General features: G+C 46.6%; 2 protein-coding genes across 3 annotated transcripts in view; one reads left to right on the forward strand and one right to left on the reverse strand.

Moving 5' to 3' along the window:
* The window catches only part of MASP1 (MBL associated serine protease 1), a 70965-nt gene extending 62604 nt beyond the window's left edge, over window positions 1-8361 (forward strand). The window contains exons 13-17 of one of the 2 annotated variants that reach the window (XM_043473454.1): window positions 274-459; window positions 2265-2332; window positions 4751-4850; window positions 5297-5522; window positions 7004-8361. In XM_043473454.1, the coding sequence (XP_043329389.1) occupies window positions 274-459; window positions 2265-2332; window positions 4751-4850; window positions 5297-5487 (545 nt within the window). In that variant the 3' untranslated portion in view covers window positions 5488-5522; window positions 7004-8361. Of the gene's footprint in view, window positions 1-273; window positions 460-2264; window positions 2333-4750; window positions 4851-5296 lie in introns of both variants that reach the window. The other variant, XM_043473453.1, reaches the window with a different exon arrangement.
* An 8004-nt stretch (window positions 8362-16365) lies between these two features.
* RTP1 (receptor transporter protein 1) lies at window positions 16366-20207 on the reverse strand. The gene is made up of 3 exons (XM_043474165.1): window positions 20066-20207; window positions 19266-19874; window positions 16366-17248 (listed from the first exon to the last, which is right to left on the reverse strand). The coding sequence occupies exons 2-3, from the start codon at window positions 19535-19537 to the stop codon at window positions 16729-16731; spliced, it is 792 nt and encodes a 263-aa protein (XP_043330100.1). The 5' UTR covers window positions 19538-19874; window positions 20066-20207; the 3' UTR covers window positions 16366-16728.
* Window positions 20208-23903: the final 3696 nt, after the last annotated feature.

A 23903-nucleotide genomic window follows, 5' to 3' on the forward strand; every position in this document is an offset into this window, starting at 1 on the left:
GGTTTGGACATATGGCAACGGGCACTGGAATGAGTATTACAAGGTGATGGGATCAGATCAGATTATGAAGAAAGACAGAGGTTCGAGCCCAGGAGAAAATGTGGGGAAAGGCAAATGGGGAGGGATGGCTTAGAACAGGTAAGTGAAAGGCAGTGTAAGGGTTGAGGCTGGAAACATGGGCTGTATGGGACACGGGCTGACAGGGGAAAAGGTGTGACTTTATCCTCCAAGCTTCCACTGCCCTCATGCCTCACATGCCTTCTTCTTGTCCAGGCAAGCTTCGGAGGACCCAGTCAGATGAGAATGAACAGAGTCTCAGCGTCAAACAAGTCTTTCTCCATCCCCTGTATAACCCCAACACTTACGAGAATGACGTCGCTCTGGTGGAGCTGTCGAGGGGCCCGGTGCTCAATGACTTTGTGATGCCCATCTGTCTACCCCAGGGGCCACCGGAGGAAGGTACCGCACCCACCTGTGATTCTACCTTGGCAGAGCCTCCATGGAGGCTTTTACTCCAGCGCTGGTCAGGCTTCAGTGCCAGCTGAGTCAGCTGACTGTGTCTGCCTGATTCCTCAGCCGCCTTCCCTAAAACAGCTAAGTCAAAGCAGGTTTCAAGGTGGTACACAAAAGCAGGCAGGCTTGGTCAGTATTGCAAGCATGTATCCGTCAGGGTCCAGATAGGAAAACAGAAACCAGACTAGTTACTGTAACAAAAAGAATTTAATATAGGGTATTGGAGGGCTGGAGAAGTAAAGCCAGGTGCTGAGATCAGAGAGATAGCACTTGCAGGGAGGAACTATACCACTCCTGGGGCTGGAGGAACAAAGGAAAGAGGTTGGACTTAGAGAACCTGGAAGCTGAGACAGGGGCTCTGTGAAGGAGGAGCTCAGACTCTGCAGAAGAGGCCCTGTGCTGATGGTGCTAGGGAAACAGCTACCACTGGTGGGGTGAGGAACCATCGCTAGGGTGATGCCATCAGGAACAGCAAGCCTTCCTGGAAGTGCCCCCTGTTTTCAGTAATGTTCCTGACAAAATGGATCTGCCATTTCAGAGTCTCCACAGCATCACAAGCAGAGTATAAAAGGGTACGTCTGGAGCTGAGAGACAATAGCTTAATCGCGAGCACAGGCTCAACTCTCCATGCTGCCACCTCCTAGTTGGACAACCTTGAAGAAGTTGCCTAACTTCAAGCCCCTTCCCTTTACACGAGGAATAATGCCCCATGGGTGGTTGTGATATTTAAGTGAAATAATAATCAAACATATTCAGCATAGAGTGAGAGTCCAATTTGGGGAAGTTGGTTTTTGTTTCATCCTGTTCTAAATTCAGTGGTGCTGTGTCACAGCTAACCTTCTTTAATTCAACGAGGTTATTTTTTAAAAATGGCTGAATGGAATATGAGAAGTATTGAGGGGAAGTGAGCCCCCAGGAAAAGCCCAGGTATGGCTCTGATGCATCGGATACCATGTGCCTGCTATGTGCCACTTGATTTACATTAATTAATTTATGTGCTACTTATAAAAGCCTTGTGAAGTAGTATTGTAGTCCCATTTTCCTGATGAGAAAACTGAGGCTTGGCGAAGGGACGTGATTTACCCAACGTTCAGCTTGTAAGAAGTAGATCTGGGGCTGGAATTCAGATCTTCCAACTTAAGGCCCAGAGCTGTTTTCAGTATCCAGGCTCTTTCCAAATGATGAAATAAGAAAGTGCTCTACCAGTGCCCAGCCCATTTCTACATTGCCTCAAGATTTGCCAACCTTACAGACTTCTAGAATATCAGAGCCGGGAGGGGTTTTAGAGGTACCAAGTCTGACCTCTTCATTTTATGGATGAGAAAACTAAGGCTCAGAAGGGGAGGGAGCACAGTGTATTGTGGGCTAGGCTGGACTTTGTATTTATTCAGTTAATGATTAAGCATTAAGGGTGATTAATGTGTCAGCCCTGATGTAGGCATAAGGATACAGCCCTGAATAAGGCAGATGAGATTACTGATCTCACAGAGCCGAGGTTCCAAACTAGTTGGGAGTGGGAGAGAACAGTCAACTAAACACATAAACCAGCTAACATCTCATAGAAACAAATTTCCAAACCCACTGTCTCAGGTAAGCTCCAGCCCAAGTCTTCCTCCCCACCATGCTGCCATTTTCTCAGGGGGAAAACTCAGTGCTTCCTCCACATGCAGGGGATGAGGGGGCAGCAAGGTGCCACCCTCCAAAAACCCGCAGACAGCCTCTCCACTCTCACTGTGTCTTCTCTCCTCCAGGAGCCATGGTCATCGTCAGTGGCTGGGGGAAGCAGTTCTTGCAAAGGTTCCCAGAGACCCTGATGGAGGTGAAGTTCAATATATACCCTTCAGAGGGTGGCACTTGTGCCCCACATTGGACCTTTCTGAGCCCCAGTGTCTCTCAGGGGTTTGGAGGTTTGGACGATGAGTGAGTAATGAGTGAGACAGGTACAAAGGGACCAGACTCACCTTCAAAGTTAAGTGAGATTGAATCCCAACTAGTTTGATCTATTTGTTCTACATGTCATAGGACTCTAGTCTGTAAACATTGTTCAGTATTTCTGTAGCTTATTAAAGGCTCAATTTATGGAAATTCTTCCAGAAAACAGCAGGCTGGGATACCCTAAAAGGTTACCCACCTGTAAACATCAGGAAGACTCACATAGCAGTAACCAAGAATGGGTCAAGGGATGGGCCCTGAGAGCCACAGTCCTTGCAGCAATGAACCTGACTATGGCATTTGAAAGTTTACATTTCTTGTCATTTCAGAAAAGAACACTGAACCAGGGGTAAGGAGCTACACCTCCAAGTCCCAGCTCCTAGTAACCTACTGGGTGATCTTAAACAAGCATCTTGCCTCTCTAGACTGCAATGTAGTGTCTCAAGCTGCAAAGTCACCAGCAACACTAGATGTCCTCCAAGAGCTGTCTGGCTTGGACATTACCAGGTTCTACAAGAGCCACAGCTAGTTTCTAAATCGTTCAATGTACATTATTTTAACACACTTTAAAATTTGGGTTTTGCAACAACCATTTACCCCTTCAATCATTCACTCTTGAGTGTTTATTCAGTGCCTCTTCCCAGGGGGCACTAGTGGTAAAGAGCTCACCTGCCAATGCAGGAGACATAGCAGACGTGGGTTCAATCCCTGGGTTGGGAAGATCCCCTGAAGAAGGAAATGGTAACCCACTCCAGTATTCTTTCCTGGAGAATTCCATGGACAGAAGAGCCTGGCAGGCTACAGTCCAAGGGGTCACAAAGAGTTGGACACAACTGACATTGTATTAACCACTTTGTATTGTATTAACTACTAAGTATGCAGGGGGATAAGAGGACAGATCTGGCCCCTTGTCTTCTTGGCTTATGGTCAAGTGGGACAGACAGAAAGTATTCATCAATGTGATCATCGGAATGAGGAAGAGGTGCAGGATGCTTCAGAATGTATAACTGGGACTCTGACCTTGTCTTAGGAGTGCAGAAGGCCAGAGGAAGTGACAATTAAGTGATGTATGAGTGATGGATAGAGGTTAGTCAGACACTCGATGGTTTGCTGAGGACAGGTGCTCATACCACCCTGCCTGAATCCACCCTGCCTCCCCCACCTCTCCAGAAGACCATGCCCCAAAGGGACATGGATACCTCTGGTCCCCTCCCAGTAAGGGCCAATAGGACTTGTGCTTTGTGGGAGATTTGACTCATTCCGTTCTTGGTTTGGCTGAATGAGACTCATATGATTCCTCTTTTTATTCTAGACACCCACTCCAACATATACCCTCAAGCTGAATCAAGGCCAATAATAAACACAATACCTTACCTTTATGTATCCATGTATCACCTCAATTCAACATAACATTTCCTGAGTACTGACCATGTTCCAAGCTTTATAAGATAGAAACGGGCAACATACAGACTGAGCGTATGGAAACTCAAACCATGGTGAGGGAGAGCATAAGTGAAGCTTGCAGCAAGGTGAGCCTCGCTAACCTCTACGTGAGTGCGTGCGTGCTCAGTCATGTCTGACTTTTTGTGGTCCCTATGGACTCCACTGTCCATGGAATTTTCTAGGCAAGAACCCTGGAGTTGGTTGCCATTTCCTACTCCAGGGAATCTTCCCAACCCAGAGATTGAAACTGCATCTCTTGCGCCTCCCGCACTGGCAGACAGATTCCTTACTACTGCACCACCTGGGAAGCCTACACCACCTGCTGCGTATGCAGTGTTTGTAGTTTACAGAGCATCTGCTCATTCATCTCCTCTTTTTATAACAACTCCATGTGATTAGTATGTCAAATATTATGATTTCCATTTTTCAGGTGAGGAAACAGAGTCTCAGAAATCTGAAAAAACACTGATGAAGGCTACATGTCCCACGTCCCACAACCAGTAATGATAAGGGTGGGGAAAAGAAGGTTTTGCATATGCTGACATGTTTGCATAAGAAGGTTTTGCATATGCTGACGTGTTTGAAATAATGCATATGCTAAGCAATATTATCTCCATGTGACAGATGAGAAAACCAAGGTCCAGAGGGGGCAGATGACATGTGCAAGGTCACACAGCAAGTTCATGACCTAAGACTGTACAAGAACACAGATCTCCTGGTTCTGCATTCAGTGTCCCTTCACCTGTACTACAGGGCAATTTCTGAGGCGAGGTGTAAGGCAGACCCAGGTTTGTCCAGGAAGGGGACAGAGAAGGGGATGAGGTGTCGGAAGTTGGGGACTGACAATGGCCTTGTGTTCCAGATCGAAATCCCAATTGTTGACTACCACATCTGTCGGGAGGCCTATGCTCCACTGAAGAAAAAAGTGACCAGAGACATGATCTGTGCCGGGGAGAAGGAAGGTGAGTCAAGAGGCCTGCCTACAGCAGGGCGCCACCAGCCAGGGTGGGGCACCCAGCCCAGCAATGGCAGCCCTGCAGACCTTGAAGCTGGCAGGTTGAACAGCGGAGGAAGGGGAGGAACGAGGCAGGGGACGGGGAGGAAGATCATGAGAGGAAAGTTACATCAGCGGAAAGTGTGCTAAGTAAGGAATTTCCATACTTCCCTTCTCCCAGCCCAGCTTTCCCACTACGTATCCGAGAGTCCTGAACCTACGCTTTCTAAAAATCACCGAGGCAGGAGCAGGCCTGACATAGAACAGCTCAGAGCCCAAGTTTGAGTCCAACGGTCTGCTGCGCCCCCTGGTGTCCAATTCTCTGAACCACACGTCAGTTGTAGGGAGAGGGAGGGTCCTCTGGACTTGGTCTAGGGGAGGAGACACTTTAACCCGCGTCACTTCTTCTTCTAGGCGGCAGGGATGCCTGTGCCGGTGACTCTGGAGGGCCCATGGTGACACTGGATAGAAAGAGAGGCCAGTGGTACCTGGTGGGCACAGTGTCCTGGGGCGTGGACTGCGGAAAGAAGGACCGCTACGGAGTGTATTCATACATCTTCCACAACAAGGCCTGGATCCAGAGGGTCACCGGCGTGAGCAATTGAGTTCAGTTCCTCACCCTCCGCCTCACCTGCCCATGGTCAGTCAGCAGCAGAGGACAATTATCTGATGCCAGACGTCCCTCACCCTACACGCATCTCATTCAGCCCACCTATTACCGGCCAATTAAGGGGACATCTCAGCCAGCTTCTCACTCTCCTTCAAGAAGCAGAGTAGCAAAGTGATCAGAACCCAGATTATATCACCTACTAGCTTTGTAACACTGGGCAGGTGACTTCACCTCTTTGAGCCTCAGTTTCTTCATCCCTATGATGGACACGGCCTGCCTTACCTCCTCAGAAAAGTATGATGAAGACAAAATTTACTTCATAGCACTTAGCACAGTGCAGGTATAAACTAAGTGCCCAATAAATGTGACTTAGTGGAAGGCCAGTGTGTCTACCAGGCACACTGCGTTCGCTTATAAATCCTGGCTGGGCCTTAGGGTTGATCAAGTGTGTACCTGTCCCCTCAACCTTGACCATCGCCTTCGCCTGCCCCCAAATGCTCTATGCTTCTTTGCTGCCACGCATTTCCCAACCCCAGTTCCCACCCCTCTCCATGAAAAGGTGAAAGAGACAGCCTTAGTCTCTGCAGGTCCCATAGTGATGCACTTACGACTGAGCTGGATACCGAACTGTGATAGTGCCTGAGAGAAGTAGAGACTGGGAGGGGGAGACTGGGAACCAGCTCTGCCCCCAGCTCCCTGTGACTCTACGCAAGTCCCTTCCCCTCATCCCAACAAAGACCCTTGCAGCTCTGACAGTCAAGGATCCAACAAAGCCATTTCTCCCTGATGAGATGAGTTAAAGCCAAAATTACCAAAAGGTCAAAAAGGCCCAATAAGAGCTTTGAAGTGAAAGTGTTAGTCGCTCAGTCATGTCCAACTCGTCGTGACCCCATGGGCTGTAGCCACCAGGCTCCTCTGTCTATGGGATGCTCCAGGCAAGAATACTGGAGTGGGTAGCCATTCCCTTCTCCAGGGGATCTTCCTGACCCGGGAATTGAACCCAGGTCTCCTGCATTGCAGGCAGATTCTTTACCACTTGAGCCACCAGAACCCAGTAGAGCTTTGATGCAGACCAAATCCTGCTGCTACTGCAACACCCACCCCGTGTACCACACCCTAGCTCCCCAGGATGTAGCCCAGGCAAAGTGCAAGACTAGGGGCCTTTTCTTATTCCTAAGCAGAGTCTCTGTTCTAGGTACCCACCTCCTTTTCTTCCTGGGAACCTGGCATGAGGTAGGCCCTGGGAGGCCAGACTCAGGCCTCTTACTCTCCCTCCCCGTGTCCACAGCTGACTCCAAGCACCGTTCCCCTGATTCCTCACCCCTGTTCTTCAACCAGAACACACCAGCCCTACAGGGTCATAAAATCTTCCCGAGCAGAATGCCTCTTCCCTTCAGGAGCCACCTTCTCTCTCAGGAAGATTCCAGGGCCCTCATCCCCTCCAGAACTCTCAGAGGTGAGCCCTTCAAGGGATCAGAAGCCCCAAGTCCTGTCTTCTGTTCTGTCTTCAGTTCTGTTCCAAAATTGGTCTTCATGGGAGATTTTAGTTGTTGACCGGCACTGCAGCTGCCGGAGTCATTCAAGGTCTCTTGCCGGAAGAAGATACCGAGGAATGAGAACTTATGAACACCAAGCCCAAGGCTGATCACTCAGGGACAGCAACTTACAGCCTGCTTTTGATTCTCTGAGCAGGTCATTCTACCTCTCTGCACCCTGCTGGTTGTTCTGTACACAGAAGGTGGCCTTCATACTCAATCCCACCAGACATTTGTCAAGCAAACTGGAGCTCTATTTTAGACACCAAAGAAGAATCACAATGCAAAGTTTTGGAATGACCCTAAAGCATTCCAAACATCATGCCTGCTCATTTCACAGCACTGCCTGAGTGCCCCCCCTGTGCCAGGCTGTCATGACTGCTATGGGTACCACCATGATGAAGGGAACATGATTCATGCTTTCCAGGAGCTCCTGCAGGAAGAACTGACACCTCCACAAGTATCCACCATGACAGAATGAACCCAACCAAGTGCTGTGTGTCAGAACAGCACAGAGGGAAAGAAAGGCTATTCCTGTATGCAGGCATTGGAGGAGGGGACATCGGGAAAGCAGCTCAGAGGAGACGGTGTTGGAGCTGCACCTTGAAGAAGGTGCGCATTTCTACAGCTAAGACAAAAGGAGGGCTTCTAGACACAACAACAAGAGCACATATCCATTCTTCTCTCATAAAAATGACGTGTCCTGCAGACCAGTGCTCTGACTCTAGAATCAGAGTCAATATCTAGAAGAACCTTTTCCCTTAAATTCAAGCAACTCTGGGACTTGAAGCAGCCTCAAAATTTGTGTACAAATGCCAATTTCTGGCTGGACCAGTTTATCTTGTTTATTCTAATTGCAACTTCATCTTTATCTAAGGGATGTCTAGATGTGTTGCTGGACTTTACCTTACCCTTGATCTATGAGCATTTACTAGATATACCAGCCCCTGCACTGCTGCTAAGGTCCAAGAAACCCAAATGTCTCACAAGGTTGTAGAAGCAGAGGGTTGGAGGGTCTGTTAGGATCATATTGTCTAACCCTATGACCTCATTCTTGAGCATATCTAAAGATGTGACACTAGCTACCTCCAAATATAGCCAATTTCAACTTCAAAATGCAGTTTTATCTCTTAGAAAGGTCTCTCTTCTATGCAACCACAATTCACCTCCCAGAGAATAGTTAGTATATACTATCTGAAGCTATGATTCTGTACCGTGAATGTTGTTATTAGCAATAATGATCATGCCCAATTTCACTGGAAACAGAAACTGTTGCTCTACAACATGTGTAGCTGTAACTGCACGTTTGTTCCAATAAACATCTGTATTGCATCAAAGCATCCTGTTTGGCTTGTATGTTTTTCATGGACTGATGGTTCTGGTGAGTTGCGTTGTCATTTATCAACAGTTCTCTGTATCCAATTAGGATCCCTGTACCATGAAGAGAGAGAGAGAGATTATAATGGGAAAATCAAATCATTGATACCAAAGCACTTCTTAGGCTTCTCAGGTCAGTTCTGATGAAATACCTTGTTCTGTTGTTCCTATAAGTTATCAAAATATTCCAGGAAGACAATCTTTCAATATCCAAGTTACATTTCTTGATTGTCATCCATATCTAGAATAGAAAAACTTTTTTTTTTTTTTTTTTGGATCATGTGTTCAGTTGTTTGGTTCAGAGACTATGGCAGCAGGTTGATGAGTATAGCCTATTCTGAATTGGAGTATGTACTTTCCTTCTGCCATGATTTAAACTTATTACCTGGTGCCAGAATCAAAGAATCAGCACCACCATGAGGTCCTTCAAGTAAAGGTAAGCAAGAATCAGGGAAGGAAAATCTATACCCCTCTTGCAGAAGAAAGAGTAGCCAATCTGGGTCTAGAGTGAGTCTTGAAATCAAGAGACTTAGGTTGTAATCCAAGCATTGGTTGACTTCCTTATTCACTTAATTTTCCTATCTACAAACTGGAAGAAAAATCTTTGCCCTACCCTTGTCTGAGGGTTGTGCAATCAGATGAATTAATATACAGGGAAAATTTTGGAAACTAAATTAGATCAATATGCATAGTTCTAAGGGAAATAATCAATAACACTGTGGAGTATTTCTCAAGCTTGGGTGTTCAACTCAGGTCACACATCTGGTGGGAGGCAGGGGTGAGGCAGACACCCTCCTGCTCTGGCCCTAGATCCAGAACTTCTCTGACTCAGCAGTAGCACCATCACTAAGACATCCTGCATTAGTGTTTTCCTGGAAAGAACTCTGTTCTTTTACTTTGCAAACTGAAGAAGAAAGCATCCCAGCCCCAGACAATAGTATGTGAAAAAGCAGGGAGATAGATGAAAGGGTAGTGAATATTTGGGCAAAACTGAGTAGCTCTTTGTCCCTGGAAAGCCAAAGAAATCAGGAGAAAGAAGAACACCTTCACGAAGTCCTGACTGGGATGCTCAGCTTGGTTTTGGGAATTTGAGGATTTTGGACCAAGGAGAGACGTGATCTTTCGAAATCAGGCTTTACTGCAGAGAGTGAACTGAAGGAGAAGAGCCTAAAAATAAGGAGACTCCTTATTTGTGTGATGTTGTTGTGGCTTCCGAACAACAGGCGAGGGAGCCCCTGGTCCTGAACAAGGGCAGACGGAGGAGAGGGAGGAGAGGAACCTGCTTCCAGGGGCTCTGAGGACCTAGGGCTCGGCCCTGAGAAGCCTCTTTAAAGAGACTCAAACTTCTGTTCACATGTGAGAGTGAATAAGTAGAGAGCACAGAGGGTAAAGAGCAGAGGCCAAAACCCAAAGGCAGTCATTGATTTCAGGTCCCCGGACTTTCTGTGACCCTCCGGCATCAGTGCAGTCTCCAGAAAGAAAGCCAGGGCAGTCTCTGAACTTGGGAAAGAGAGACAAACAGCCTTTGTGACCACCTCCTGTGTCTGGTATGTGCTGACGTTTTTTTTCAAGAAGATAAGGAAAATGTTTTTTTGTATGCAAAAACACAGGCTCAGTTCCCAGCAAAGAGCCTCTGATCACAGGAAAAAGAGCCAGGACCCTGCCAATATTTAGGCAAAGGCTCCATGGGAGGCCCCTGTGAGGAAGGGGCGTTAGGACAAAACAGTGTTATGACAAGGGGAAGATGTGTCAAGCTGGGCCGGTGCCCAGGGCGAGCGTGCAGAATGATGAACGGATTAGTGTGGATGGGAACAGAACTCTTCCTCTAATATCCTCCAGTCCCAGGGGAAGACTCTGCAAAGTAACATGCCAACGGGCCAGCACCAAACAGAACAAGCCCCAGGGATTCGAAAGGTACAGGATAGATGCAGTGTAGGCCTGGGGTCTCAGAAATGCTAACCTACTTTAACAGTGAAGATTCTCACCTCCTCCTGAGCTGTTCATCCTATGCCACTATTCCATCTTGCCCATCTTCTGGGACTATCTGGTTTATTTAACCCAGGCCCACTAAACACTCACATGTGGCCCAGACCTGCTGACAAGATCCCAGACAATGGAATCTTTCCAACAACAACTCCCTTTGGTCTGAGTTTGTATGCCCAAGGCCCAAATCCATGTTGGCAGTCTAGGCCTCCCATTATGTCTTTTTATTTCAGTGCATTTCAACATTATGAAATGCTTTAAAAAAAAAGAAAGAAAAAAAGAAAAACAGGGACACAAATCCACATCCAGCTCAGACCTGCTAAAACAACACACCCCATGCAGAGGACATGGGCAGGATACCAATCCAAGGAGTAAGTTGGTGCCATTGGGAGAGAAGGCACTTTGGACGCATGGGAAGAGCCCTGGACCCTGACCCTGAAGACTCGGGCTCCAGGGCCAGCTCTGCCGCCTGATGGTTCCGAAAGCTCAAGCGGTTCATGCTATCTGTGTTCAGTTTCCACAGTCCCCCGAGGGTGTCTCCTTTTCAGCCTCTATACTCAGAGAGCCCCGGGGCTCAGTCTCTGGGCCTCCTCTCTGTACTCTCAACTCTCACTCCCTCAGGGATCTCATCTAATCTCATGACATTTAACATCGTGGAAATGCTAATGACTTTACCTGCATCTCTAGCTTGGTTCTTGCCTCGGAACCATAGGTATGAATATTCACCTGCCTTGGCATTTCTTGTGTTCAATATCTAACAGGATGCCTTTAGCATCTCAACCTTCATGTGTCCACAGTCAAGCTCCTGATATGGCCCCCACATCTGTTCCTCACACAGCCTTCCCCATCTCAGAAAGCAGTAACTCAACTCTTCCAGATGACCTGACCCAAAGACTTAGGGTGTCTTTGACTCCCCTTTCTCTTAGACCCCACATCTGAGTCAACAACAAACCCTCTCAGCTCTACTTTAAAATATAGCCAGACTCAATCCCAGTTACTGCCACCCTGTTACAGGTCCCCACCCTGGAACAGACCACTATGTGCTCTTTGCTGGTTTGTTGCACCAGCCTCCTGGCTAATCTTTCCTTTTTCATTGTGGTCATTCTCAACACAGTGACAGTAAGCTGAATTACATCACCCCACTGCTCAAACCCTCCAATGGCATCTTGTTTAAGTTAAAAACTGATGTCCTGATAATAACCTATATGGATTATATGCTCTGAATCTATCACCCCATTCCCACTTAGTAATGGCTACTAAGCCTGAACTGCATTCCAGCCACACTGGCCTCCTCATGGTTCAGCATTTCAGGCTGCTTCTACCTCTGGGCCTTCATATGCCCTTCCCCTTACAGTTTCTTCATCTTTTTTTTCCAAATGTCACCTCTTAGTGAGACCTTCCCTAGCTACCGAATCTGAAAGTGTAACTCTGTCCCTGCCCTTCCTGTCCCCCTTGCCTACTTTATTCTTCTCTTTAAGGACACTAGTCCTTAAACTAGTGTACCACATAGCTTACTTATACTGTTTTCTGTCTAGTTCCTCTACTCTCCATAAAGTCAGTGATTTAGTCACTTTGCTCTTCCATGTATCCCAGCACCTAGAACAATGACTGGCACATAATATATACTCAATAAACATTCATTGAATGAATGAATCTTGAAAATACTGAGTATCTTATTATGTCCTCAAAATTATAGGCCTATTAAGATGGGAGTGAAGAAAAGTTATTGGACTTATTTTAGAAGAGAGAGAATAAGACACAGGCTGAAATTTCATCACTACCACACAGGTATTTGTATAAGGTGACACCTTTCAAGGTAACTACCTTTCAAAATGTGAATACCTTTAAAGTGAGGTTGAGTCAGAGTAAGACAAATAACAGCTTGCTGCTAGAAAGAAAAGGAAAGGAAGATGCTACAGGCATTCAGATAAAAAGGTCCAACTCCAAGCTGACCCAAGCAGACGGAAATCTTGATGTAACAACTAGATGACCTATTAGAGGGGTCAGGGTCAGGGCACCATCCCAAATGCCTGAGGACAAAATAAGGCTAAGCAGAAGTTTTTGAGTGATGTCAGAGCCAGCAGGGACTCTTCAGATCACCTTACCTCTTTGCTTGATAAATGAGGAAATTGAGAGCCAGGGTAGGGAAAAGACTAGGTCACCCAAGGTCGGCAGCCTAGATGCCTAGATAATGGCTAAGCCAGGGCTGAAACCCAGATTTCTGGCTCTCAGGTCAATGAGTTTTCTATACCACCACCCACCCTCACAAGGCCCTGTCACAACAAAGCCATAAAATAGACAGATTTCATTCCCCTGATGCATGCAACAGTACCCACGCAATGCCGAAAATGATCCCAAAGGAAATTTCTTAGCTGGGAGTCCTACAGAGAACCAGAATGGGACTTGGAAAAGAACTAAATTCCTTCTTGGGTATTTCAGCCAATGGGAATGGAGCCCAGAAATCACTGATGTTTTCTGTTTGGGGAGATTTTTTTTAATAGCTATCTTTGAAGAATGAAGAGTGCTACCATGCTGATGGAAAAATGAAGTCATTGCTTTGAGAGATATATGAGGAAAAGAAAAGAAGTCATGCTACATATATTAAAATAAACCAGTTCTACCTCTTGGGCTGGGAAGTTAACCCTTTTTTTCCTAAATTATTTAGCAACATAACCAAAATCACCAAGAGGAAGAGCCCTTGAAGACTCAAAGGGGAGGCTGCCAATTGAAAAGGAAAGGAGAAGAAAGATAAGGATGACTGTTCAGTCTCATCAGAAAGAAGAGAATGAATATGGGCTTTGAATCTGGAATGTCATAGATAATGTATTATTTATTCCTTATAATAGACCTCCATGGCAAATCTATTATTCCCATTTTGATGAGGAGGAAAACGGGGCTCAAGGAGCTTAACTAATTGGCCCAAGGCCATGTCAAGTACGAAGGTGAGAGCTGGACCATAAAGAAGGCTAAGCACTGAAGAATTGATACCTTCTAACTGTGGTGCTGAAGAAAACTCTTGAGTCCCTTGGACAACAAAGGGATCAAATCAGTAAATCTTAAAGGAAATCGACCCTGAATATTCATTGGAAAGACTGATGCTGAAGCTGAAGCTCCAATACTTTGGCCACCTGATGCAAAGAGCCGACTCACTGGAAAAGACCCTGATTCAGGAGGAGAAGGGGGCAACAGAAGATGAGATGGTTAGATGGCATCATCGACTCAATGACATGAGTTTGAGCAAACTCCAGGAGATAGTGAAGGACAGGGAAGCCTGGCGTGCTGCAGTCCGTGGTGTCAGACAAGACTTCGCAACTGAACAACAACAATACAGCTAGTAAGTAGCAGAACCAGGACTTAAGTGTTTCTTCCTCAGATTTCATGATCTTGCCTTACTCCACACTATAACTTTAGTGCTTTCTCTAGGCTTCAGTTTCTTCTCCATAAAATAAGGGCACTTAATCAAGATACCTCTAATGTGTCTTATAGCTCTGATGGCCTATGGACTTACTAATGTTAGAAGTTGTCCTTAGTCGGTGATCTTCTGGAGCCCCCTCAAGAGCCACAGGACTCTTGAGCCCCAAGAAGAGTGAGCTGATCCCCTGGCCTGCTGAGTTTGAAGGAAGTGATCAAGGCAGCCCTTCTTGCTGACCCTAACCAAGGATTGCAGCCTCTCCAATCCCAATTCAGTGCCTACAGTTCTCCTCCTGGCTTGAACATCAAGACAAATGCACAGAACCTCCACTGGGAGAGGCCTGGTTTCCTGAAACATCCCTGAGGTGTTTCTTTATAACACCAAGGGTACATCTAACAAGTTTATCATGTGGCATGTGGCCATGTGTGCAAAGAAAGAACTGTCCCTGAGAAGTCTTTGCTAAAACAAGGGCTAAGCTGTGAGCAAGCCTAGCAAGTAGAAGGGACAATAAGGGAGACAGAGGAGGCGTTCATAGATTGTACACATCTTCCTACAGAGCAGTAAGAAGCCTAATGCTTTAGCAAAGAGTTCTGGACTGAAACCAGGTGAGAGTTGGACTGCTTGCTCTGCCACTACATGACAGTGGGGTCTAGGGTAACTTTGATCATGCTCTAGCATGGAGTATAGCTTAGACCAGTATTAAATAATTGCAACAAAGTTTGACAAGCATCTGGCAAGGGTGCCAGAGCTTAAAAAATGGAGACTCTCAGAGCAAGATAAAGCCATGGTCACAGGTAGACAGGCAGGAGCAGGGAGGTTTTGAGGGAGGGTCAAGTCCCCAGCAGGGAGGGGTAGTGAGTAGGGAAACTGTGCCCAAATCCTAAAGAATCCAAGGGAGGTCATCAGGGAAGATCTCAGGGCTTATAATCATAAGTCTGGGTGCCGAAGAAAACCTATTCCTCAGGTAGGTGGCATTACCCCAGGCAATTCAGGTGGGTCACCTGGGGGTCTGATTCTAATTCAGATGCTCAAGTGCCACCCAGAAAGTCTGATTCTATGGGTCTGAGGTAGTGGCTGAGCACTGACATTTCTCTAAAAGCTCTCCAGGATTTCTAAACTACAGCCAAGGTTGAGAACATTTGCCGTAAGCAGAGATCTCTGAAAGACAGAGCCCATCCCTGAGTGGCCACTGCATCAGGCCTTGCCAGACAGAAGGTGCTCAGGTATGCTTCCTGGATAAAGGAAAGAATACAGTATACGTGAAGCAGAGGAAGTCACCAGCCAGTTATTAGAATCAGAGCAAGGCCAAGAATAAGACTGATCTTATGCTGAGTCCCCTGAATGACTGGCCAAGGGCTGCCTGCATCCCTCCTGACTATGTACATGATTGGCCCTGACCTGGAAGCTGGAGCCAGATCAAGTTTATGTGAGGACCCCAGAAAGGGGAGAGAGGGGATCAGGGTGTCCAACAGCCCATTACAGATCAGGGACATTGGTGAATCTCAAGCACACATTAATGACTACGAAGCCTGATTGAAGAAATCTCATCTTTATTAAAGTACCCTGCCTATATATAAATGGCCCTCCTCCCTCCACCACTACAGATGGTGGTGACTTTCCCTTAGAAAGGGGAGTGGTGAGGGAAGAAGGAGTCAGTTATTAACAAAAGTGAGGTGAATGAGGACCATCAGAAATGAAGGTGGCCTCCTGCTTCTTGCTTTCTGCCTCCTCCCATACCTTACTTTATACCCCTGCTGTCAGAAATCATCTTTCCTCCCTCTCCAAACCATATTGCATCCCATTTGAAAGCTATCAGGATACTTGCACCTACCTATGCACTTCTCTATGGGCAAAACCCTTTGCATCTTTAATGCTCCCTCTCTTACTAATGAACCCCCAACCCTGTAGTTCTGGGTGCACTGCTGATCTTTGATGAGAGGAACCAAGCCTGGCCAGTATGGGAAAGTCTCTCAACAAACAGCCCAGGAAGCCAGGTCTCATTTCCTGTATTTTGACTATCAGAACTGCTGAGAATCAGTCAGACTTGGTCCTTAAACTTTGAAGACTCTTCACTATAATGGAGAGACACTGATTTGTTTCCTAGGAATTTTGTGCTTTACTTCTAACACTCTACCTTCTAAACCTCTCCTAAATTCTCTGATGGCTCATATGCAGTGGGTGGGAAATCAAGCGCTATGGGGCTCCACCCCCAACCACCATGTCCTCCCTGAATGGAGGGAAGCTGGAAACTGGGAGTGTGACCCTGACGTACCGAGGAAAAAGGGGGCAGCCTAGTGCCCCCACCTCTCTCTCTCTTTGAGAGGAACCTCTGCTGTGTGTGTGGAGACAGAGCCCTGGAAAAGACTCATACACTAGGCCGAGGCTAATTTAAGGCCACAGCTCCCAATGCGGGTGACAATGAGGGGTAGGGGTAGGGTGAACCAGAAGGCAAGGGTGAGCTCATCACTGTGGAAAGGCCTTTTAAGATCACCTAGTCCAGTAACTTTCAAACTTTTTAAAATCAGTTGGACCTTTTTCCATCCAAAACTCTTAAATAAAACTCCATCTAACATGGAGCTGCTCTGATTAAAGCCAGAGGAGGAGGTAGGAGTTGGGGATGGGAGGTAGGACCAGGGTGGGAAAGCCACTCCCTCAGTCTCCCTTCCAAATGCAAAAGTCCCTAAGGCACTATGCAGAGCACTGGGGCCCTGGGTCTCACTTTGAAAAGCCAATGATTTAACCCAAACCCTTAACTTTATAGATTTTAAAGCTGGGTGATTTGTGCAGGGTCCCTGTGGAGTCAGTGGTGGCACCAGCGCTAGAACTTAGCCCCACTCCCAACCCAGGTCTCTCTTCACCCCCTCCCACCAGCTGGCTGGCCCCTCGGGCTTTGGGCCCCCAGCGTCTCCCTGGGCCCAACAAGGGAATCTTAGACGGAGCTGCGGAAGGAGAACTGCAGGTAGATGATCAGCAGGAGGACCGTGGCCCAAAACAAGCACCAGGGGATGGAAAAGAAATTGCAGCCAGAACCCTCCTCGGCCGGTGGCTTGGTGGGGCTGGGCGCCCGAGAGAAGGTGTAGGTGGTCGCCTCCTCCTCCAGCAGCTTCTCGCTGGGCTTCCAGTGCACGATGCCCTCCTGGCAGGCCTCGCAGAACTCGCCGCGGTGCCGCCGGGTGTCTTGGCGGCTGGCCACGTGGATGCGGTACTGGCCGCCGCGCTCGCCGTAGCACTGCTCGCGCAGGCTGGTGATGAGGTTGTCCACCAGGCTCTCGATGTTCTCCTCCAGCATGCTCGACTCGTCCAGCCGCGCCGTGCCACACTCGTAGCACAGCTGCTTGAAGACGCGCATGCGCACCGAGCCCGCCCGCTGGGCGCGGTCCAGGTACATGTGGAAGAGGATGACCACGTGGGGCGACTGCCAGGTGTGCCAGCACCAGGAGCAGTGGAACCTGCGGGGATGAGGAGAGGCGAGAGGAGAGGACAGAGTGGAGACGGTGGAAACAGACTGCCCGAAGGAGGGATAGGGCAGCAGGCAGAGCCCGGAGGTGGAGGCGGTGTGTTTACGGCTCCCTGAGTTCATTAGCTTTCCTCAGGTGTGTGCTCTGCTAGGACCAGAGCCCGCGCCTCCGGATGCACTTGACATCCAGCAGTGCTCAGCCCTTCTCTGTGCCCTGCAGAAGCCTCAGTGACCTCCCTGTCTATGCCCAAGGGCCTTGCCTCTGGGATATTGGCTCTGGGCAGTTTTCCTCACATATAAAACGTGCACGTTGCACGAAAGAGTTCTTCCTGCTCAAATATCCTTTGAGTCTGATACCAGGGATGGCCCACATCACCTAGAAAATGCAAAATCCATCCACATGCTCTTACCTGTCAACAATGACTGTGAACAGGCCAGATCCAAATCAGGAGCAAATGACACCATTATCGCCTCTTAGCCTCTGGGCCAGTGCCAAGATTACTGTGTCTGAAGTCCTGGATGTGGAGGCAATCTACACCCAGAGTGAGCTAACTGGAGCCAGCTGGGGCTCTCAGGCCATCAGCTGGGTCCGGAGGAGACACCTGCCCTTCCCACCCAGCCCCACAAGCCTTCCAGGCCCTTGAGCAGCTCCTGGGCCCTGTCAACAAGTGTCCGGTCCTTTTGCATCTGTCCTGTCAGCTGGGTAAGGGGTTCCACATTTTCATTTTTTATCTCTTTTCTTTGACTCACATCCTTTGGGGAATGTTTCCCCTCTCCAAAACCAAACTACAAAACTTGGAATGGAAAATGTCAGAACTAGCGGGACCTTAGTAGTCACCTAGTTAGCCCTTTGTTTTACTCTGAGGCCCAGAGAGTAAGAAAGCGGAACACACAATGAGTTAGAGGCAGAGCTGGTATCCAACATATAACAGATGCACAGTAGATGTTTCTTGAAATAAATTGAGTGACTTGAACCAGGGAAAGAAGGAAGGCCTTGCTTCTGACCTCCAGGCTGCACCACTCAGCATCCAAACCTTGTGTCCCAGAGGTAAGTCTTTACATAATCCACCCACGGACAAGAATGCTGGAAAGTCATCTCGGACATTATTGTAAGTACGAATCACCTAGGAACCTTGCTGAAATGCAGGTTCTGATTCAGTAGGTCTAGAATGGGACCCAAGATTCTGCATCTTTAACAAGTTCCAGGTGATGCCGATACTACTGTTCCCTGAGGAACAAGGAGCTATTCTAACCCTTTCTTCCGCCAAGTGGGGAAAGAGGTCCAAGAAGGAAACTGGATTGTTCAAAGGCCATGAAGAGTAGAGCTAGTTTCCAACATACTTCATGTGTTCAGTATTTTATATTAAGTCAAGCTGAATTAAATAGACTGAAACTGAATTGTTCTAGGACCTGAAAACAGATCTCTTGACCCACAAGCCCCTCCCCCTTCTCTTGGCTTTCAACCTTTTTAAGAGGTTGAAAGTGAAAGTCACTCAGTCATGTCCTCCAACTCTTTGTGACCCCCTGGACTATATAGTCCATGGAATTCTCTAGGCCAGAATATTGGAGTGGGTAGTCTTTCCTTTTTCCAGGAGATCTTACCAACCCAGGGATCAAACCCAGGTCTCCTGCATTGCAGAGTCTTTACCAACTGAGCCACAAGGGAAGCCCAAGAATACTGGGGTGGGTAGCCTATCCCTTCTCCAGTGAATCTTCCCAACCCAGGAATCGAACCGGAGTCTCCTGCATTGCAGGTAGATTCTTTAAAACTGAGCTATCAAAGAGGTTATTAACATATAAAAATAGATAAAATATCAGCACTCAGAGCTATGACTCAGAGAGGGAAAGTTACCAGGTGCTGAGCGGAAGAACTGGGATCAAACTCACATCTCCCAACTCCCAGTTAGCTCCTCTTCCTCTGCCTCCCAGTCTACAGTGGCCTCACAGCAAAGCTGACCCTTAGCACATGGGTTCTCCACATTTCTGTCTCTTCTGGAAAGGCTACTCACCTGCCCGAAGCATGCAACTCCAGGTATTGCTTCCAGCCTGGAGCCAGCACGTTGTGCTTGAGGTTGGGATCGATGATGAGGTCCCAGCTGTCCGCTGGCTTTGCCTCCTCCATCTTCTCGTAGAAGATTTTCTTCCATTCACCTGTGGTCACACTTTTACACATGGTCTCGTCAGGGGCGAGGGAGGGCAAGCTCCACTTGAATGAGAACACGGGGAGTGAGGGCAGGTGCAGGGCAGGGCAGCGCAGTCTCCACGGTCTAAAAATCCTCATCAGTAGGACCGGGAGGAAGCGGGACCCAGCTCCCTCCTTTGTCCGCAGTGGAACCTGTTTCCAGGGCAACCAGGCAGGGAGCCAAGAGACAGAGGTTGGGAAGGAGGGAGTCTCTGAAGGGGTGTTTCAGGGCCCCAAACTGAGGCTGCGGAGGCAGAGTTTGTGAATCTAAGCGACCTTAGACAGTGTGGGGGGCCTGAAAGGAGCGTGAGCTTCAGACCATCTCACTCTGGCCTGCCAAGGACATGCAGAGGCAAGGACCTGGGAACTGGTTCAGCTTTACCTTGCTGCCCCTGGAGGTATCATCAGCATCTGGCTGCTGTGGTAACCGTGATGCCTTTGGGAGCCAAAGAGAAATAAGGGATGGGAAGATGCAGACCTGTTAATAGATGCAGCAATAATAATAAACCCTCTCTCTGCACCCTCACCTGTCTTACAACCAGCACTTTGCCATTTACAAAAACAATTGGAAGTCTCTTGACCCACAACTGTTATTGCCACTATATAGACCAGGAGACTGGGACTCACCTAGCATATAAATGGCAGAGCTCCTGGCCAAATCCAAGTTATTGAGCCTGTACCAGTCCATCAATTCGTTTGTCAAACATATCCACGTGCCAGGCTCTGTGTATGCCACACAGTTCTAACTGGCTATGTCCTCAGTAACCAGAATGCAACAGGATCTGTGCTGTGACAGCCATGTAGAAGAGCAGCCACCTGTGCACAAAGGTGGGACCATTGCATCAGCCTGGCAGAAGCAGAAAAGATAATTTTCAACTTGATTATATAAGAGGAACATAATACCCATGGGGAAAACAACCTTTACTATTGGTGCCTCTTTGGCTAATCTTTAATACATTTTCCTTTATAAAAGTCATACAGGTTTTTCATAGAAAAATTGGAAAATATAGATCAAACAAGGCGAAGATAAGATTCTTCCTCATACCCATACTCAAGATAGTCACTGTTAATATTATGATATGCAAACCCTGCCTGTTATTTTTCTGTACATGTACATGTGTATATATACATGTATGTGTGTGTGCATATGTATGCATGATACACACATACATCATTAATATTATTCCATCTTGGAGGCTGCCTATAAGCTGTTATACGGTTGAGCATAATTTATTTAGGAAACCCTCTATTTGGGGGCATTAATTTTTTTCCAACACTTCACAGTTACACTCACTTCCTATTTGGATAAAGCTTATTGCTGAAGCTCATGGGCCTGCATTTCAGGCACGAGAGATGATGCTTCCTGCAGTTGGAAAACACACTTGTGGCTCTACTCCCTGTAGAAGCTTGATGTGGCTAGAACATGAGCAGGCTCTTTCAACAGTATGACTTGTAGACAGCCTACAGATTCTGAAGCTTAGGGATGAAAATGAAGGGCCTCAATCTCCTATCTGATACTCGAGACTGTCTTCCAAGTGATTCTCCTGCCTTTGCATGAATGCTGGATGCTTTGGCATCCTTTATTTTAACCTCAGTTTATTCAGATAGACAGTGGGATAATAACAAAGCAGTGTCTCTGGTGATTAAAAGTGGGAGCTCTGAAATTACTTGCCTAGGTGGTTTTTTCTTTCTTTTTTTTTGGAATGCTCTTATATCCTCTTGGGTATCCTAATATATATATCATTTCAAAATGTGTGTTGATGTTTTATGTGAATACATTTTTAATTTGCATAGTAATAGCAATCACTATGTAGCACTTAAGTGAGGTATCAGGCATTTTCCTAAGTGCTGTATATGTATTAATTTATTTCATCTTAATAATAATCTCTATACAGAGGTAATATCAGCAGCTTCACCATTCCTGTGATGCCATAGTCATTTGATGAGAGGCACCCAGGTTCAGTGGAGAGAACACTGAACTAGAAGGTGGAGATATCAACATATATCCTCAGCCCTTTTACTGGCTGACTTTGTGACCACGGTCAAGTCACTTCTCTTAGCCTCAGTTTCTTCACCTGTTCAATGAAGAATTAGAGTAGAGGGCAAGGCTAAGGTCCCCTCCGACTGTAGCCACATATAAATTCAAGGAACTTTATACTTAGAAACCTGAATCCTTGGAGGGCAAGAGGTAGGATGGAGGCCATTGGATGGAAGAAGGATGCTTCTCATGAGGCATTGCAGGCAGTGCCTGGGGCCAGGGTCTGTCTCTTTAGGGGCTGCTACATAGTTAAAGATCTCTGGGGAGGTGTCAATCTACTAGCTTTGTACAGGACATAATAAGAAGGACAGAAATTAAATCAGAGTCACTGAACATTCATGCTGGAAAGGATTTTTAGGCTCATTAAACTTTTATCTTTCAAGTCAGTATTCTTGCCTCTGAGTTAAGGCAGTTGATACCCAGAGAAGTACATAAACTGACTAGCCTCAGAGGCGTGATGGGAGCTGTCTTATATTGCAGCCACAGGCCAAGGAGAGAGTGGAAACTGAGGATATTTCCAGGAAGTATGTGAAGCTGAGAGAAGCTTCTGTGAACTCGTGAAACCAAAGTGTATTATCTGACACCAGGAACAAATTCTCTAGAAGTATTTTTGCAGTTGTTGCTACAATAAACATTATGATGAAAGACAAGAACAGAGAAGGTAAGAATCACCAGAGTTGTGTGTGTGTGTGTGTGTGTGTGTCCACATGTGTGTGTGTAACCAGCTGATGCAATTCCCATTGGCACAAATTAAGTTTAATTTAGAACCTGAGCTTACTATCGTGGAGGTCTATGTAATACATCCTTCTGTATAGGAGAATATTTTCTCTAATATAATAATATTTCTATCAAGGCAGATAACCCTATGGTATTGCAACTTGCTCTCTATCAAATGAACTCTGATGCCATGAAATCCACAATTTAGAGATTGCCAGTCTTTTAGCAATCAAGATTCTTGGACTCTAATCAATACGAATTGATAAGAGGCCAGAGGAAAAATTCAGGCAAGGCTTTGCTGGGACTTGTGCTGCAGCAGGAAGGGGTGGAAACAAGGATCAGGCTCTCTTGCTCATCCCTGAAGGGAGCAGCAAGCTAGTTGCTTATATGGGGTGAGGGTAGGGGTGGGTCCAGGGGTGGTGCCAGAGGGGTAGCTTAGGTGGTTTGACCCTTGTACTGAGGGCAAGGGGCACACAGTTCCTTGCTTTTGCTTTGGACCCATCTGAAGTGGCAGTGGGCTTTTGGTCTTTTCCTATCCTGGTGTTCATAATTTACCATAATTGCACATCCCTGCAGTTGTTTTTAGCCCCTTATAGTGTCTTTTTTTTTTTTTTTTGCTTGAGGGGATGTTTGTCCAGATGCAAGCAATGCAGCAAAGGGGCCCTTATCCCAGCCTGTCTCAAATATAGATGTCTTTAAAGCCAATGGCCTCACCTTAACCAATTTCTTAAAGTTTGTGATCACAATTTAAATCCATTAAATGGTTTAAAGCTAAATCCCCAAGTAGAAAATAGAGTGTGGTGGGTGGGGGGAGAGAAAAAAGGAAGAAAGCTATGTCTCTAATTTGTTATTTGGCTCAATAAGAAATATTTCCTGAAGTTTATTATTCTATTATTGCTTATCAAAATGTTATAAAAATAAACATCCTCACTCTTAAAATAATACACTAATGCCAAGTGATTCTCAACCATGAACAATTCCATATCCCTAAAAGGCATTTGGGAAGGACGGGGATATGTTTGCTGGTTGGATCAATGACTAGACGTTTCTGTTGGCACACAGTGCCTGGAGACCAAGGATCTAAATATACCTGACAGTTCCACAACAAAGAATTGTCCTTCCTAAAATGACCTACCTTTCCTAAATCCAAATAGTAAGTCCCTCCATGAGCTGTTGATTTGCTGGTATAAAGAGCCCAGGTGGTAATGACAACTTCCAACCTAATTAAACCATTTTTTTCTTCCTTGATGGAAACATTCCTCCCTTGGAAACCAAGATCTCTGAACCAGCAGAGTCCAAAGTTGTGGGGGATAGGAAGCAAAGAGTAAACCAAAAACAAACAAACAAAAAAACTCTAACTAACTAAAATCACTAACTAATAACTAACTAAAATCTCAAAAACCACAGAATGATCTCTGTTCATTTCCAAGGCAAACCATTCAATATCATGGTAATCCAAGTCTATGCCCTGACCAGTAATGCAGAAAAAGATGAAGTTTAATGGTTTCATGAAGACCTACAAGACCTTCCAGAACTAACACCCAAAAAAGATGTCCTTTTCATTATAGGGGACTGGAATGCAAAAGTAGGAAGTCAAGAAACACCTGGAGTAACAGGCAAAGTTGGCCTTGGAGTACAGAATGAAATAGGGCAAAGGCTAATAGAGTTCTGCCAAGAGAACGTGCTGGTCATAGCAAACACCCTCTTCCA

The sequence above is a fragment of the Cervus canadensis genome, chromosome 7, assembly GCF_019320065.1.
Source record: "Cervus canadensis isolate Bull #8, Minnesota chromosome 7, ASM1932006v1, whole genome shotgun sequence".
NCBI lineage: Eukaryota > Metazoa > Chordata > Mammalia > Artiodactyla > Cervidae > Cervus > Cervus canadensis.